The sequence below is a fragment of the Trichechus manatus genome, unplaced genomic scaffold (genome assembly GCF_000243295.1).
Source record: "Trichechus manatus latirostris isolate Lorelei unplaced genomic scaffold, TriManLat1.0 scaffold00008, whole genome shotgun sequence".
NCBI classification, from domain to species: domain Eukaryota; kingdom Metazoa; phylum Chordata; class Mammalia; order Sirenia; family Trichechidae; genus Trichechus; species Trichechus manatus.
The window spans coordinates 1,864,063-1,880,490 of record NW_004443944.1 but is presented as its reverse complement, the minus strand read 5'-3'; the positions used below and the strand labels follow the sequence as shown (position 1 = coordinate 1,880,490).

Here is a 16,428-nt window from a genome sequence, read left to right as displayed (position 1 = left end):
CAGACCAGCAGTGTGGGAGCTGTAGAGAGTGGGGGTGACCTATAGGCCGGCAGCACGGTGCCTGTAACATAGCAGGGGTGACCCGCAGACCAGCAATGCGGGGGCTGTAGCACCCGGCCCTGCCGAGGATCCTCGGCTCCCCTGTGTAGTCTGGATCCAGGTCTGCTCTGGTCTGGGCCGCCACGCCATGTGCGGGAGAGTCCTGCTCACAGAAGGCAGTTTCCCAGGGCTTGTTGGGCACCAGACACGTTAGAGCTGGCCAGGAGTGTCAGTCTCGATCGACGGCTGCTGCTTAAAGCGCGGTGGGACTCGCACCCTGAGTGCCCACACTGCTACTTGGTCTGTGTGAGACCCGGGGCTGGTCCAGAGCACAGAGGAGCCGGGGCTTCGGGCATCCTCATAACACGAAGCCCCTTTAAAGCTTGAGTGATTCTCCCGTGCTGCTTGATCGAGGGCCGCCCTATGGCCACGCACCGACACTAGCGCGCCCCACCTGCCTGCTGCGGGCGGCACCTGCCGTGGTCGCTCCTTTCCTCCTCTGTCCTGTCACCTGCAGCTCTGGACTCAACGTTGACAGCTCTCACGTGCCTGTTGTGTGCACGGTGCTGCGTGCTTTGTCACAGGCCGGAGCCTGACCGTCCACGTGAATGTCATCCAGGACGATGACTTGGGGTTTCCTGGGCCATAGCTGCGGTCAGGCTGGCATGTCGTGGGAGTCTCTGTTTAAATCCCGTGTTGACACTAGCACGTTTGATTCACAAAGTGAACGTTCTTCCCTGGTTAGAAGCTACGTTAGGTGATTTCAGTGCTCTTAGGACCATTTAGATGCAGCTGTTCATAGACTTGGTTTTTGAAAAACCGATGTGGTTTTATAAAAACGAGATGAGCCCGTCCGGTTATAGTGTGAGCGTGAAGCAGCCGTGAGCTGCGGATGTCCCTCGGGGAAGCTGCAGCGCTGAGGGGTGCCGGGTGAGACAGCCCGGGCCTGCCGGCGCCTGCTGCCAACCTGCCCATGGGTTTCTCTGCAGTGACTTTGGTTTCTGTTCCGCAGGAAAAATGAAGTTCAGTACCCAGTCTTCGTCTTTTGTTGGGTTACCCTTCTGATAAAGCCGCCCCACGGTTAGGGTTCACCTTTTCTGGTTCACACCACCGTGTATCTCCCCGAGTCTAGAATTGAGCAGTACCCGCAGACCCAGGAATCTGGAGAGGGCCCATGTGTGCCAGGTGCCCCCCTTCTCTCGTGGCTCAGGGTGGTCTCTTGCCAGGGCCCCATCTCCACGGCTGGGGATGCCTGCTACCGAGGCTCCCGGGGTCCCTCCGTTCTTTACGCTCTGCGTTTACTCTGGAGACGCGTGTGGCTGGTTTTCTCTGAAGTGCTGCTCTTAAACTGGTTTAGCATTTTTAATTCTCTTAACGCCTTAAGGAAAACCAGAGTTCAATATCCACGGCGTTTTCTGGAAGATCCCAGAGTGGGCTGGTCTTGTCCAGCATGCACCAGAATGAAACGCATTCTCACCCTGGATTCGCCAGCGTCTTGGGACGTCATGCTTCCTCGGGGTTGGACTATGTGTGCTTTTAGGAAGGTGGGGTCTCTGCCACCCGGGGAGGCCTGTTGCGGGCATGGTGTTTGTCCACCCTTAGGGTCCCCTGAAGGTCAGCATGGAGTTAGGGGCTCCCAGCGATGAACTGGGCTTGGTGTGGCTGGCTTTTCCGTCCCAGTTAGCCTTGGCGAGGACGGCCCCGTCGGGGGCTGGGTCTGCGGGAGCTCTCTGGGCTGGTTTCCTTTCGCTCTTGCGGGACGTGCTGCACAGAGAGAGCCAGCTGCGGGGTGAGGTTTTCTCCTTTTCTCTGGGATTTAGACCCTCCTCCCCTCCCCAACTCAGGAGCCAGTTTTCCGTCCATCCCGGTCGGCAAGAGCCCCATGGTGGAGCAGGCTGTCCAGACTGGCTCTGTCGATCACCTGAACGCCAAGAAGCTGATGCCCGGGAAGGGGTCCGTGGGGGTGCAGCTCAACGGTCGCCAGGTCCAGCCAGGCAGCAAGAGCGCCAACGGTACTTGAGCGCTGTCCTCTCCCTCCCCGGCACTAGTCTCATGGTTTCAAAGTGGGCCAGCCACTGGGACTCCTCTTGGCCACGAAGCCCGGTGGTCCAGCCAGGCGGCCTCTGCAGCCCTGGTGCGGCCGCGCAGGTGTGGTGGCGGGCAGCTGCGTCACGGGCTTCTGGCTTTCGCAGACGCTTTGCCTTCATCTTCCCTTCTGCGCCTTAGATGGAGGTCAGCCCGCAGCTGTGCAGAGTCAAGGGCAGGTGAACGACGAGAACAGGAGACCTCAGAGGAGAAGATCAGGTACAGCTGTTGCCCTTCCAGTTCTGGGCGAGGAGTGATCGAGTTGAGCTTTGCTTGCCCGTCCTGCTCCTGCTTTTTGGGTGTTAGTCTCAAGCGGTGCGGGGTGCCTGCGTCTGTGTGCTCTCGCTGCTTCGGGGTGCTGTGCTCCCTTTTGTTGTCTGTGGGGTGTGTAATGCAGTTTCCAGCACTAAGCAGACTGCTTTTGAAACCATGAAAACATTGCGCCAAGCCGGCGGCTTCCTTCAGCCGCGTCTGCCTTTTTCTCCCCCCAGGGAACCGGCGAACAAGGAATCGCTCCAGAGGGCAAAACCGCCCAAGCAACGTGAAGGAAAACACCATCAAGTTTGAAGGCGACTTTGACTTCGAGAGTGCGAACGCTCAGTTCAACCGAGAGGAGCTGGACAGAGAGTTTAAGAAGAAACTGAATTTTAAAGGTCTGATCCGTTACATAAAAACTCACCGTGTCTCAAGGAGCATGTAGACAGCGTGTTAAAAGGAAGAGGGGTCACAGAGAGCTGGAGGTTTGGGGACTACCGTGGACACCACGTCATCTAGGATCGAACGGGACGAGGGGTTGGGTGGAACCATCTTCACGGGATAAGCAGCAGATTCTGCGCTCCCGTTACGAGGGCAAAGTGAGTGCAGCAGCAAGCAGTTGCGAGAGAGTTTCACTTGGCGGGAGGCACTGAGCGGGCCCTGCCTGCGTCTCAGCGGCCTTTGCTTCTCTCCGTAGATGACAAAGCTGAGAAAGGGGAAGAGAAAGACCCGGCGGTGGTGACCCCGAACGACGAGAACCCTGCTGAGGAGGACCTTCTGGGGCCCAACTGTTACTATGACAAGTCTAAGTCATTCTTTGACAACATCTCCTCTGAACTCAAGACCAGGTAAGCCTAGGGGGGCGGGCGGGACAGACCCCCGCACGCCTCGAGGACCTGCCAGAGGTGCTCTGTCTCCATGGCCAAGGTCACGGTTAGCGTCTTAGCGATACACACTGCAGTCCCACCGGCGCCCGTGTCCCACAGTCGTATGGCTGGGGGGTCCTCTGGCAGCCACGGGCACCTGTGGGGGTGTGGCCGAGGGCAGGCCCACCCTCTCCTCGCCATCCCGTGAAGGCTGGGCTAACCATCTGTGTCCCCAGGAGACTGGACATTGAGTCCTATTACATCTTCTCGCCTTGGCCGGCTTCCTCTTCCCTAGCCCAGCTCGGGGGCCGCACGGCCTTGGTGCTGAAGCAGCTGGCTGCAGCCCTCTGGCTGTTCGGTTTTCTCACTTGGTTGAGGTTGGTGCTCGGGTGTCGTCCCAGGGAACGGCCTAGACGGTGGATGAGATCTGTGGAACGGGCATAGCACGGGAGACGAGTGTCTTTTTGTTGTACAGCTTGGACCAGATACACTGCTGGGCATGGAGGACACCCCAGAAAGCAAGATGGGGAGCCTCCTTGCCCGCCTTCCCCAGAAAGCAAGATGGGGAGTCCCCTTCCCCACCTTCCTAAGAAAGCAAGATGGGGAGCTCCCTTCCCATCTTTTGCAGAAAGCAAGATGGGGAGCCCCCTTCCCCACCTTCCGCAGAAAGCAAGATGGGGAGCCCCCTTCCCCAGCAAGATGGGAACTGCCCTCCCCGCCTTCCCACGCTTAGGGTCTGGCAGGGGAAACGGGTCATGAACAAACAGAACGGGAAGTAGATAGCCCTGGGGCAAACAGCGTGGGGGCGGGCCAGCAGTCAGCCTCAGATGGCCGGGCGGGCTCGCCGGGGGCCGCGCTTGCGGGGGGCCGCGCTCCGCGGGGCCTGCGGTGCAGAGCAGGTATGTGGGAGGAGGAGAAAAGCGTTCCCAGATGGGGCGCCAGGTGGGAGCAGGCGAGAGGCTGGAAGGTGGCCAGGTACGTGTAGGACTTACAGGTCACTGATAGTTCTGGTGCTACTCTCAGTGCTGTGGGGAGCTGGGAGCAGGTGTGGGCTGAGGGGTGATGGCATCTGATGTTTCTCGTGGAATGGGTTGGTGATGGGTGGGCACAGAAGCTGGCGGTCCACGGGGGCCTTTGCACTAACCCAGGCATTTTGTCAGGGTGATGAGAGAGGGCAGAGAAGGGCCGGGTTATGAGCAGGAGGTTGGGTTGCTGCCTCTGACCGAGAATGCCAGTGGGAACAACGGGTTTTGTGCACGAGGCAGGGCGCCTGGGTTGGGTGTTCTGAACGGGAGCCTGCAGTGTGGGTGTGGCGCTGGGTGCAGGATGGGCTCCGGGAGTGGCCCGGCTGAGCATGGAAAGATGCATCGGGGACAGTGGGGAAGCTAATGCTGTGTCCCCTCTCTCCTACCCCAGGAAGCACAAGCTTCGTTTAGTCCAGTGTTGTCCTTCAGTAGACATTTGAGCCTGGAGGGGCGTGTGCTGCCCATCCCAGAGCCTGTGGCCCTCTGTGTGGGACCCCAGCCCTGCATGACATGTGGGGGCCAGGCCGGGCCACCTGTCTGCGGCAAGCAGTGGGCCTGATGTGAAGTGTGGCAGGAGCACCTGCGGTGTCGGGGTCCCAGGTTCTGGAGTCCTGGCTGGGCCTGTTCCCGTGTCTATCAGGGCTGAGGCTGCCTCAGACGCTGTCATTTTCACACATCTTATCTGGGGTTCAGTTCCAGGCGTACTACATGGGCCGAGGAGAGGAAGCTCAACACGGAGACCTTTGGGGTATCAGGAAGGTTTCTTCGTGGCCGCAGTTTCCGGGGTGGATTTCGAGGGGGCCGAGGCACCGGCACAGCGCGCCGCAACCCCACCACCCACAGAGCGGGGACTGGCAGGGTGTGAGGGTGCAGCCTGAGGTGAGTGACTGCAGGCTTTGGGTGGGAGGGTTGGAACAGGAGTCCCTGGGTGGGAAGCCTCTTCACGAAGAGCTTGGAGCCAGGGAGTGGGGCTGTTGTGTTTTCCAGTGAGAAGGAAAGCCCCAAGAAGGATCAAGGCCCCACTGAGGGCTGGGACCTTCTAAATATTTGGGTGCAGTTAGAAATGGCAAGACACCAGCCCTCAGCCCGACGCTGACCAGCTGCCTTGATTCCTGGAGGTGGGCCTAGGCCCCCGGTGGCACAAGCCGCCCACAGTGTGGTGTGGGCTGGACCCTTCTCCCAGAGTGTGGTCAGCAGACAAGAGGAGCTCCTAGCCCTCTCCTTTCTCAGCCCCGCCCTCCTGCCCAGAGCCCAAGTCTGCATTTTAATGAGGTCCCAGCTGGCTTGTGTGGGCGTCGGTCTGGGCAGAGCTTCTCCTGCGGGGCGGTGAGGGGGTGACAGGTGTGCCCAGCACCGACCCTCCCCGGCCCTTGGGGTGGTCAGAGGGGACCGGGAGGAGCTGGGAGTTCTCTAGCCGTGAGCTTCCTGGCTGAGCCGCCCGCTTCGTTTTCCCTGTGGGCATCCCTGGCCGCCCGAGGGAGCGTGGGTGGGCAGCTTCTGTCCCCCTTGGGTCACAGCACGTGACAGATCCTGGGTCACTGCCTGATGGGACGGGCTAACTCTGGAAACCAGCTCAGCGTCGTTGCATCTTTGCAGGCTCCCGCCGAGGCGGCGCAGGAGGAGCTGTGGACGTGAGGACGTGATGACGCCACGCTCCCGGTGGGGGACGCGGGTCGCTTTGTTCACGTGGAAGTCCCGCCCCGCTACGTGTGTTTGGACTCCTGTGGAGTGGTCTGAGCTAGAGCCACTTGTTTTGGGGGGAGTGTCCCGGGTGGCCTCCTCAAGGCGCCCGTCTGTTTTTCTTTTCAGTGCGCACAGCTAATCCCAGGTTTGGCGTTTTTCAGGAAGGTTCCCACAGCCAGCGCTTGGGCCTCACTCGGTGATTTTCACGATTGCTTTGACTTTTAAAGCGGAACCAAATTGCATTGGGCAAGTGCAGCAGTCAAGCGCGTCTCTGCGGCTGCCTGGCACCCCCACTGCGCAGGGCAGTGCCCCAGGAGCCAGCCCAGGCGGAGTGGGCGGGGGTGTCAGGTGGATCATGTTGTAAAGCAAACCAGGGTACCCTGCCGTCCGCAATGGGGTTGTCAAGGTTGGGGGCTGGCAGAGGAGGGAGGAGGGTCAGGAGGACTCCTGGACATAGGACAGGGCTCTGAACTGAGCTGCTTAGCTGGTGCAGAGCCTGCTTCCCTAGGAGCCGTGGGGCTCTGAATTGAGCTGCTTAGTTGGCTCAGAGCCTGCTTCCCTAGGAGCTGAGGTTGGGGTTGAAGCCCAGGATAGGCCTTGCCTGGTCCCCGCAGGCTTCACGTCGGGCTGTGGCAGAGGACGGGGGTGTCCTCGTCTGCTTTGGAAACGAGCCAGTCTTTTGCTAGGTCACCTGACCAAGAGTGTATCTCCTCTCAACTGTAAATAGTTCTGTGTTTTTCTTGTTAAGGTGGGGTGGTGGGCGGGTGGGCGGGCATATAAACTTGTTGCATGAATAGGTCAGACTTAGTGTAGCATGTGTCCCCAAAGATGGGGCATTTTGTTGAAGGTAAGCACCTTGGTCACGAATCCCTTTCAAGTAGCTGTAAAGGTTTAGCTGTGTATTATCGATTAAGTTTTTGTAAAGCCTGGGTTTATTTTTGTAGGACTTCATGGCTAAGAATTAGAACGTAGCGATGGGCTGCTCTGTTGGAGTAACGTCAATTGTAATTATAAATAAACATGCATATGTTTACATTTTCCTCTCAACTGACGCTCTAGTCCTATTGAGTCTGCTGCCCAAGTCACATCTGGCATCACAGGCACAGAATCGCGTTTCCCAGTCTGAAAGCCTGTTCCCACGCCTGGAGCGCACTCGGGGAGCATGTTGGCAGGGGTTGGGGGGGGTCCTGGTGGTCTTGAGGAAGAAGCTGACTGGGCCCATTGTAGGCGGCAAGGGGCTCTGCTTTGTGGAAACTTTGGACACAAGTGACAGGTGAGAGGTAGCTGGGCTCAGGGGCGGTCTGTTTGCTGCCGGGAGGCAGCTTCTGTCTTCCTGGGAGCTAAGGAGATCGGGCGCAAGGCTGTCCACCTGTTTAGTGGGGCCACCACACAGGACAGCAGTTCCAGGCTGAACGCCCTCCACTTCACTGTAGTGGGGTCAGATGATGAATCCCCAGAGTAGGAGAGACCTCTGGTAAGTTGGGCCAATTTTTCCTTAAATACTTGCCTGTTGAGTTATAAGCCTGTGACTTAATCGGGTGCTAAGGTGGAGATGTTCCGTACATGATCTGGTGCACGCCTCCTTCTGGGCAAATAGTCCCTAATGCACAGGGACGAGCTGATGCTTCCAGCAGAGCCCGAGCCCTTCGCTGAACTCAGTGGGTGGTCTAGGCTCCGGAAATCTGGACAGATTCTTCGTAGCCTTCTTTGGTGGCAGCCATCCTTGACGAGTAGAAACGAGAAACCTCCTGTGCCTACGGGCTGGCTAGAGGCAGCCAGAGCCCCGTTCTCGGCCCGCTCGGTGACTTGAGGCTGAACTACTCAGGCCGAACCTTGCCAGTAAAATTGTAAACGGACAGTCATTTTGACAGTTGCACCTTTAAGTTCAGCATAAGTTGTGACGTGGACCGCTTTACTACCTTCTAGAAGGTACATGTGCCATGACCAGAGCCAGGTCAGGAGAAGCCGTAAACTGAGACAGTGAGCTGAGCCCTCTGCAGGCTCAGGACGGTGACTGCATTTACCACAGAGCCAGGCCTGGACTGGAACCCGGCACTAGGCAGCAAGCACAGCTGCTCAGGCCCAGGGGTCACTGTCCGCATTTTCTGTGGAGAAACATCTTCCAGTCACGACAAACCGCTGTGGGCCCGGAAGCCGGGGTGCTAAAACAGGAGGGGACATCCGGGGACAGAGGGAGGGCAGGGAAGTCAGGAGGCTCCTGTTCGAAGCTGTGCTAAAGCCAGAAGCAGTGAGGGTCCTGAGTGGGTGCTCTGCAAGGCCCAAGTGACATTTGGAAAAACCCAGTGCTTTCCTGTGTCATTGAGGTTACGGGCTCATTAGGAGGCTTGAATGGGGGGCTAGAGGACACAAATCGTGCCAGCCTTGGAACCCGACAGGGATCCTCGTGGTGTGAGCCCAGCAACAGCAGTGTGTTCACACTCATGTCACCTGGAGCTGCTCCTGAGGGAGGACCCCCCCCACCGCCCCCAAATAGCTAACAGCAAGAGAAGCTCATATCAAAGAACGCACTCGGATCCCAAAAACAAGAGGAAGCCATTCTGTTTCCTGAAGAGCTACTGTAATTACCCTTAAAATAACACGCTCTCTTTTAAAAAAGGTTAAAAAACACGGAAGTTTATTACTGTCGGACACTCAGTTTGGATAAACGGAATGAAGCCTCCACCCATCGTTGAGGACACCCGTGATTTGAAGTTAAAAATCACCACAAGCAAAAGAGAGTCTGTTCATCACGATGCTTTCTTCTGTTTCTTCTTTTCGTTTTCTTCTTTCTCCTTTTCAATTTCAGCAACATATTTCTCAATTTCTTCAGGATTTAAAATCTACCACATAAGAAAAAACAGTTTATGGTTAACGCTGGGCCCCACAAGGTGCCAAGCCACGAACACCTGCTTTGGTGAGACTCTCCTGGCTCCCGCCAGATCTCTTGGCTTCTCCAGTGGCAGTCTGGAGGCCAGTTCTCAGAACGAGACCACAGGTGCCTGATGCAGTGAACGACCGCACGCGCCTAGACCCAGCCAACCATCAGGAGAGACAGCTTTCAGCACGTGCCAGCACGCAGACGCCATCTCGATACAGGAGGATGAACGAGTGCCTTCAGACACACTTGGTGGGCACTGAGGAAAGGTTTCCTCCTAAGCTGGTGCTGCCCCACCCCGACCACTGAGAAGAATCCACAGGCAGAAGGAAGCCAGGAAACACAGCTATTACCTTGAGGGGCTGATCCCGCCGCATGACCGCAAGCTCGATGTTTTTGCCGCCTGACTGGACCACCTGAAGAGATGAAGGGACGAGAAGACGAGATGAGGCGCCTCTCCCACCTCGACATGCAGTGAGCATACAAGCACCTTTAACGCTCACGTGTGCCCAGTCCAGAGTCCCGGTACCCACCGCCTCTGTGCTCAACAGACACGGACGTGAGAAGTCCACTCCGTCCACGGGTACGCCCTCCTGTCCAGCTCGCACACTGCCCCCTGCCACCCCCACAGCCACTGTCACCATCACCCCCGTTTCTCGTTCCAGCCTTGCCTCCCCAGGGAGGTCCACTTGCCTGTTTAATTTCACCCTCCAGCATTTCCAACAGCCCTTGCCCCGACCCTCCACCCCCACCCCCAGCTTCACGGCAGCTCGGAGCCTCAGAAGGGCCTGATGAGGGCCGTGAGTGGGCAGACAGCTCAGGCAGCTCGCCTGTGTCCCCAGTCTGCACTGTGACTAGCTGGGTGCCTCACCCGCCCCTCTGCATGACAGTGCACGGTTGCTGAGAACATGGTGAGCATGACGGTGTCCCGGAATAGCAGCTGCCTCAGCAAACGCTCAGACCCCAGCCGTTAATGCTAGCTTCCCCACCACCACCTCCATGCCAGCCACCCTTTCCTATCCTGTCCCATCCATTCCGTCCAGCCAAGAACCACTGCACACCCACCTCCAGAAGGGCCTTGATAACCAGCTTGATGGCCAGGTCGTCAGTCTCGATGGCTTCATCCGTGTAGTTCTTCTCCAGGAACTCACGCACTGACTTGGCCCCGCGACCAATGGCATTAGCCTGAAAGAGACGTGTTCCATGCAGCCCAGGGCGTGTGGTTCAGACCCCTGTGCGGCCAGCAGCTGCCCTGCTCCCCAGGCCCACCCTGCCTGGGCTCCAGGGTGCCGTGTAGACAGTGCAGGGAGTGGGCTGGCCCCAGGACCTGCCCTACCACTCCCTTCTGCAAGGGCTCTTCGAGTTGGTACTGACCCTCATCAAGAAGCAGGTTATGCTTTCCTTTCATCCCGACAGGCATGCGGGGGCTGTCATGGACGCCACGTGTCCTCAAACCTCACCGTCGTTTGATTCCCTCCCGAACCACCCTGGCTCCCATGTTGTTAGAACCCTTTTGGAACAGCCACGTTTGGTGTATTATGTGCGTGTTCACACTTAGGATTTAAGGCAAATTTCAGCTGCCACCAAGGACTACTGATTCAAGCCCAATCCCTGTGGCTGTACCCACAGCCCCTTTTCCTGGAAAGGCTGCCAGACTCACCTTCCAGGCGTGGTAGGTGCCTGAGGGGTCGGTCTGATAGAGGCGGGGAGTGCCGTCGAAGTCGAAGCCCACAATGAGGGCGGAGATTCCGAATGGTCTGCGGCCGTTGCTCTGCGTGTAACGCTGCCGGCAGACGAGACGGGTCAGCATGGGCGCGAGGCCCCAGACCAGCCACAGGAAGTACCAGCGACACCCCCAGACAACCACCATCTTCCTCATAATCCCAGGGAAAAGCAGAAGTATTTTAAATTGCTCAGCCTTCTCTCAGGTTATTCGTAATTCAGATGACGGGTCAAATCAACCATCTGGCCCCCTCAGGAAGACCTGCCTGTGACCAGAGCCACATCGTGGAGCATAGCAGAGGGTCTCTGGAGTCCCTCTGATGGAGACAGACAGGCCCTGCCTGCCGAGGGGTGCTTCCCGCCGCTTGCCCGTGCTGGTGCCATGTCCCCACATCACCAGACAGCAGACCACCACAGAGAACGCCACGTGTATCACTGAAAATCATTCTGAACGTCTCGTGAGTGACACGGGGCACTTTCCATGACAGAGGCCAACGCCCCACACTGGAATCGAGTACCCGGGCGGTGCCCACCTGCTTCAGACTGGCGATGTAGCGGGTGATGTACTCCACAGTGACCGGGTCCTCCACTGTCAGCCGGTGGCTCTGGCACTCCACCCGGGCCCTGTTGATGACGATCCTTGCGTCGGCAGTGAGGCCTGCAATGACAATGGAGGGGGGTGTGAGCCACACACACCAGTCCAGTGAGGACGGCACAGAAGACGCAAGCTGGACAGCGGCTGGCCTTTGGCACCCAGGCCACCCGAGTGACTGCCCGCAGGCAGTCCACCCTCCTCGAACTTCTCAAAGAAAGCCAGGTGTGTGAGAAACGGTGTACGTCACCCCACACCACACCACACTGAGTCAGTCCTCTCGGGAGTCCCGTCAGGAGGCAGGTCAACCCCTTATTCAGGCCACGAGAACCAGGACGAAGAGCGCTAACCCGCGCCAAGTGCTGAGCGGCCCTGCCCTCCCCATCATAACCGAATATGGAAAAATGGCCACAAAATGCTGAAAATAAGCTTTGACGGGACGAATGGTTCAACAGCCGCACCCTGGAAGTGCCGCAGAGGTGTCCTGAGACATTCTGACCAACCCTTTAGTCTCACACCCATTTCTTGTCGTTAATGGATTGAACTGGGTCCCCCTAAAATGTGTTGTAAATCCTAACCCCATGGATGGACCCCACCTGGAAACAGTGCTTGCTTTGTTAACAAGGGTGGGTCATCAACAATCGCTTCTGAGACGTAAAGAGCAGATGAAGCACAAAGACAGGCGCGATGGGGAAGGAGCTGCCGCAGCAGAGACAGATCACTAGAGAAGCTGCGACAAGGATTTCTCCCAGAGCATACACACAGCCTTCCCATAGAGCCAGCAGTGCCCTGAGTTCATACTCCCAGCCTCCTGAACTGTGAGAAAATAAATTTCTTGTTCATCAAAGCCACCCACTTATGGTGTTTGTTATAGCAGCACTAAGAAACAGACACTCGTCAGTGGTTCTGGTTGACCGACTGACACACACTCACACACTCACACACCCACACCCACACCCCCACACGCCCCCAATAGCCCATCTGCCCAAGGTGCCCTCTGAAGTTCCGCTCTTTGCTGGGATTCCAAAAGCCGTGTTCTCAAGACTCATACCTGCAAATGCCATGCAGACATTGTCATCCAAAGCACAGATCTTCCGCACTGTTCTCTCATCCTGCAGTTTGGCCACGGATTTCTTCTCCACTCCAAGAACAACAATATCTCTTCCTCGAACGCCAACCTTCAATAAAAATCAACAAACCACTTAATTAAAGTGACTGAAGTTCCGCCAGCAGGCGAAGAAGCACCATGAGCAGATCTCACTGCAGCTGGGGCAGACTTCCTGGGGAAGGTGCCCTCACCAGGTGTGCCAGGCACTGCCCACCCTCCTCCCTGCGCTGCCACCACGGTCAGCACCACGCTCTGCAAACCCTGGGTATCAATCCTCTTCTGGTATAACTAGCTGAAAGCGAAGAGGAGTTGAAGCACTTACTGATAAAGATCAAAAACCACAGCCTTCAGTATGGATTACACCTCAACATCAAGAAAACAAAAATCCTTACAACTGGACCAAGAAGCAACATTATGATAAACGGGGAAAAAATTGAAGTTGTCAAGGATTTCATTTTACTTGGATCCACAATCAACGCCCATGGAAGCAGCAGTCAGGAAATCAAACGATGTATTGCACAGGGCAAACCTGTTGCAAAAGATCTCTTTAAAGTGTTAAAAAGGAAAGACGGTCACCTTGAGAACTAATGTGCACCCGACCTAACCCATGGTATTTTCAATCTCCACCTGCAGGCAAAAGCTAGACAAATGAATAAGAAAGACTGAATAACTGATGCCTTTGAATTACGGTGTTGGCAAAGAATAATGAGTATACCACAGACTGCCAAAAGAATGAACAAATCTGTCTTGGAAGAAGTATAGCCAGAATGCTCCTCTGAGGCAAGGATGGCGAGACATGTACTTTGGACATGTTAGCAGGAGAGACCAGTCCCTGGAGATGGATGTCATGCTTGGTAGGATAGAGGGTCAGCGAAAAACAGGAAGACCCTCAACAAGATGGACTGACACAGTGGCTGCAACAGCAGGCTCAAAGCAAAGATTGTGAGGATGGCGCAGGACCAGGCGGTGTTCTGTTCTGCTGTATATAGGTTTGCCGTGAGTCAGAACGGACTTGATGGCACCTAACAACAACAGAGCTAGCCAAGATACCCGACCTGAAGCGCCCAGCGCTGTGTGTTTAAAATACCGATGGGAGTTGCAATCGCAACACGACTGAACTAGTATATGATTAGCGTATGTATCATTTCAACCTAATGAAATCATTTCAACTTAATGAATCAAACAGCCACCCTTAATGCTGTTAGGTGCTGTCATGGATTGACTTATGTCCCCCCAAAAATGTGTGTATCAGTTTGGCCGGGCCAGATTCCCGGTATTGTGTGATTTTCCCACGTGTGGTAAATCCTGTCTCTATGATGTTAATGAGGGAGGATGGGCGGCAGTTGTGTTAGTAAGGCAGAACTCAATTTGCAAGACTGGATTGTGTCCTGAGGCGATCTCTTGAACTATAAAAAGTGAGCAGTGAGACGGGGACTTCATACCATCAAGAAAGCAGTACCGGGAGCAGAGCGCGTCCTTTGGACCCGAGGTCCCTGCGCAGAGAAGCTCCTAGTCTGGGGGAACACTGATGAGAAGGCCGAGAGAGAAAAAAGCCTTCCCCTGGAGCTGACGCCCTGAATTTGGACTTTTAGCCTACTTTGACTGTGAGGAAATAAACTTCTCTTCGTTAAAACCAACCACTTGGGTATTTCTGTTACAGCAGCACTAGATGACCAAGACAGGTGCCATCAAGTCAATTCTGACTCAGCGACCCCGTGTGACAGAGTAGAACTGCCCCCCAGTTTCCTAGGCTGTGATCTTTATGGGAGCAGATCACACGTTTCTCCTGTGGAGCCGCTGGTGGGTTCCAACTGCTACCTTTTGGATAGCTGTTGAGCGCTTAACCGTTGTGCCACCAGGGCTCCTTAACACTGAAGGCAGATGTTCTGAAGCCAGTGTTGTGGGTTGTGAAGTTATGAACACCCCACCCTGCCCGTCCCGGCACTGCCGCGTGCTGATGCACAAGGTACGCAAGGACCCGCCATCGGGGACGACTGTCAGCTGTCATTGGGAAGGCAGATGGGAGGATGACGTGGCCACTGTTCCCCATCAATACAAACAGATGCGAAGGGACAACCACTGGACACGTACGACCCTTGCACTTCGGAGCAGAGCCTCCCAGCCCCGGTGGCACGGCCGACCCTCTGGCTGGATGACTCTGGAGGGGCTGTGCTGGGCTCTGTAGGGTGCTTAAACAGCACCCCCGGCCTCTACCCATTACATGCTAGTAGTACCTCTCTACCCCCTTGGCTACAGAAACTGTGTCTTAAAATTGCTCAATGCCCCCAGAGGAAAAGCGCCCCCAGTTCAGAACCACCTAGCCAAACCCAGAGAACTGGACTGGTTTGCAGGAGCTAAGCCAGCAGATAGATTTGGGGCCTTCATTTCAAAACAGTTGATTCAAGAAATGAAAAGGAAACGCCCAGCATCCCAAGTGCTGCTTTCTCTCTGCGGCTCCAGCCTCCCAAATGCCGGGCTTTCACTAGAACAACCGGCAGGGCCTTGTCACGCGCTGTCCCTAAGGCCCCGCTCATCAGACGGGTCCAGTGTGTGGTGAGCTGAGGCGCCGGCTGACTGGGGCCGGGCTTCTGTGGCCCAGTGGGCAGATCCAGGAACGTACCTGCCGGGACCTGCGCTGCGGACACTGAGAGCCACAGCTCTCTGTTCTCCGAGCCCACCAGGTCCTTTGCAGACGACTGCTTTCCCTAGCGGAGGGGACCCCCATAGCTCGAATCTGTCTCAGTACCGTTCTCCCAGCGCACCAACGGAGCCTGCAGAAGCCAGCCCTCCCTCCCGCGGTCGGCCCCGCCCCGGCCCCGCCCCGTGCAAAGGTGATCACGCCAAGATGGCCGTCACCCTGCCAGCACCGCGCAGGTCTCAGGGGGGCACCCCGCTGAATACAAGACAGTAGAGGGAAAGTAAGTGGGCACCCTGAAGTTTCCACCCCTTAGCCGGAATTCCGCTGTTTCTTAAAACGCCTGTCAAAAACCACTGGCAAACGTGCTGCAATTACTCTCAATTAACGCCCAACGCTGTACATCGCCGGCCTACTCAAGGTCTGCGAAATAAACGCGACTTTATCAGCCGCTCTGTCCCGACCCGCCCTCCACCCAAACAGCAGAAAGCCACCGACTCCGCAAGCCCAAGGCCGCAGATCACAAACGCGGCTCCCCTTTCGTTTTCCTTTCGGGCGCCAGCGTCGCGGCGTCTGCGCGCTCCACTCCAGCCACTACTCTCCCTTAAAACGGCGAGCCCGCCAAACACACCCCCGGAAACAAAGAAGGGGTCAGTACGGCGGCTCGGGCCAAGCAGAGCCAGGAAGGCCGAGCTGCCGTGGCGAACAAAGGTTTGAGGTGGATTCCAGGGCAAGCGCCGTCACCCGCGGGAGAAGGCGCCGCGCCCCGGGCCCCCGCACCCGCCGCCACCGCAGCTTCCAGGGCGCCAGCCCTCCGGCGACCCCGGCCGAGCCCGGAGCACAGCCCTCCCCGGGCATCCTCCCCGCGTTCCCCCGTTGGCTTCCGAGGATCCACTGGCCCAATCCCTGCGGGCTCCGGGCGGGCACGCCCCGAGGAATCCCCAGCCCACGGCGCGGCCCGCAGACCCTCCCCTGCCGGCGACCCCGGCCCAGAGCGCGGCCCTGCCCGTCCTCCCTGCGAAGTCCGGGGCGCGCAGCCTCCCCGAGGACTGCCGGGCGCCCGGGTCCCCGCGCGGCCCACTTCCGCCCGGATCCCCGGGCTCGCGCAGGCCTCGGCCCAGCCGGCCTTACCGCGGTCGAGCCCTTCTTCACGGCCTCCTGCGCGTACTCCACTTGAAAGAGGTGGCCGTCGGGCGAGAAGACGGTGATGGCGCGGTCGTAGCTCATGGCCGGGCAGAGCACGGCCTGCTCCGGAGACTGCCCGCTGCGCCCGGGTCCGCCGAGGACACCGCCCGCGTTCCTCCTCAAAAGCGCACACTCATGCGCCGCTGCGGCCGACTCACCACGCCGGGATGCGGTCTACGCCGCCGACGGAGGTTTACGACACCGCCCCACGGCTACGCCGCCGACGCCCCGCTACGCCGTCGTCGCCCCGCTACGCTGCCGACGGAGGCTTACGCCGCCGACGCACGGCTACCCTGCAGACGGAGGCCTACGCTGCTGGCGTAAGGCGTGGGCGGGCGGCAGGAGCGAACCACGACGG

At 57.6% G+C, this 16,428-nt stretch overlaps 2 protein-coding genes across 2 annotated transcripts in view; both read right to left on the bottom strand.

The window, feature by feature from the left end:
- The window catches only part of TAF4 (TATA-box binding protein associated factor 4), a 157,298-nt gene extending 150,123 nt beyond the window's left edge, over positions 1-7,175 (bottom strand). Inside the window, exons 1-3 of the mRNA XM_023741421.1 lie at positions 7,094-7,175; positions 6,333-6,367; positions 5,791-6,088 (exon numbers count right to left, since the gene is read on the bottom strand). Of these exons, the coding sequence (XP_023597189.1) occupies positions 5,791-6,088; positions 6,333-6,367; positions 7,094-7,175 (415 nt within the window). The remainder of the gene's footprint in view (positions 1-5,790; positions 6,089-6,332; positions 6,368-7,093) is intronic.
- A 1,399-nt stretch (positions 7,176-8,574) lies between these two features.
- PSMA7 (proteasome 20S subunit alpha 7) lies at positions 8,575-16,241 on the bottom strand. The gene is made up of 7 exons (XM_004370199.2): positions 16,017-16,241; positions 12,194-12,320; positions 11,084-11,208; positions 10,489-10,611; positions 9,894-10,013; positions 9,182-9,244; positions 8,575-8,793 (listed from the first exon to the last, which is right to left on the bottom strand). The coding sequence occupies exons 1-7, from the start codon at positions 16,110-16,112 to the stop codon at positions 8,701-8,703; spliced, it is 747 nt and encodes a 248-aa protein (XP_004370256.1). The 5' UTR covers positions 16,113-16,241; the 3' UTR covers positions 8,575-8,700.
- Between the last annotated feature and the right edge of the window lie 187 nt (positions 16,242-16,428).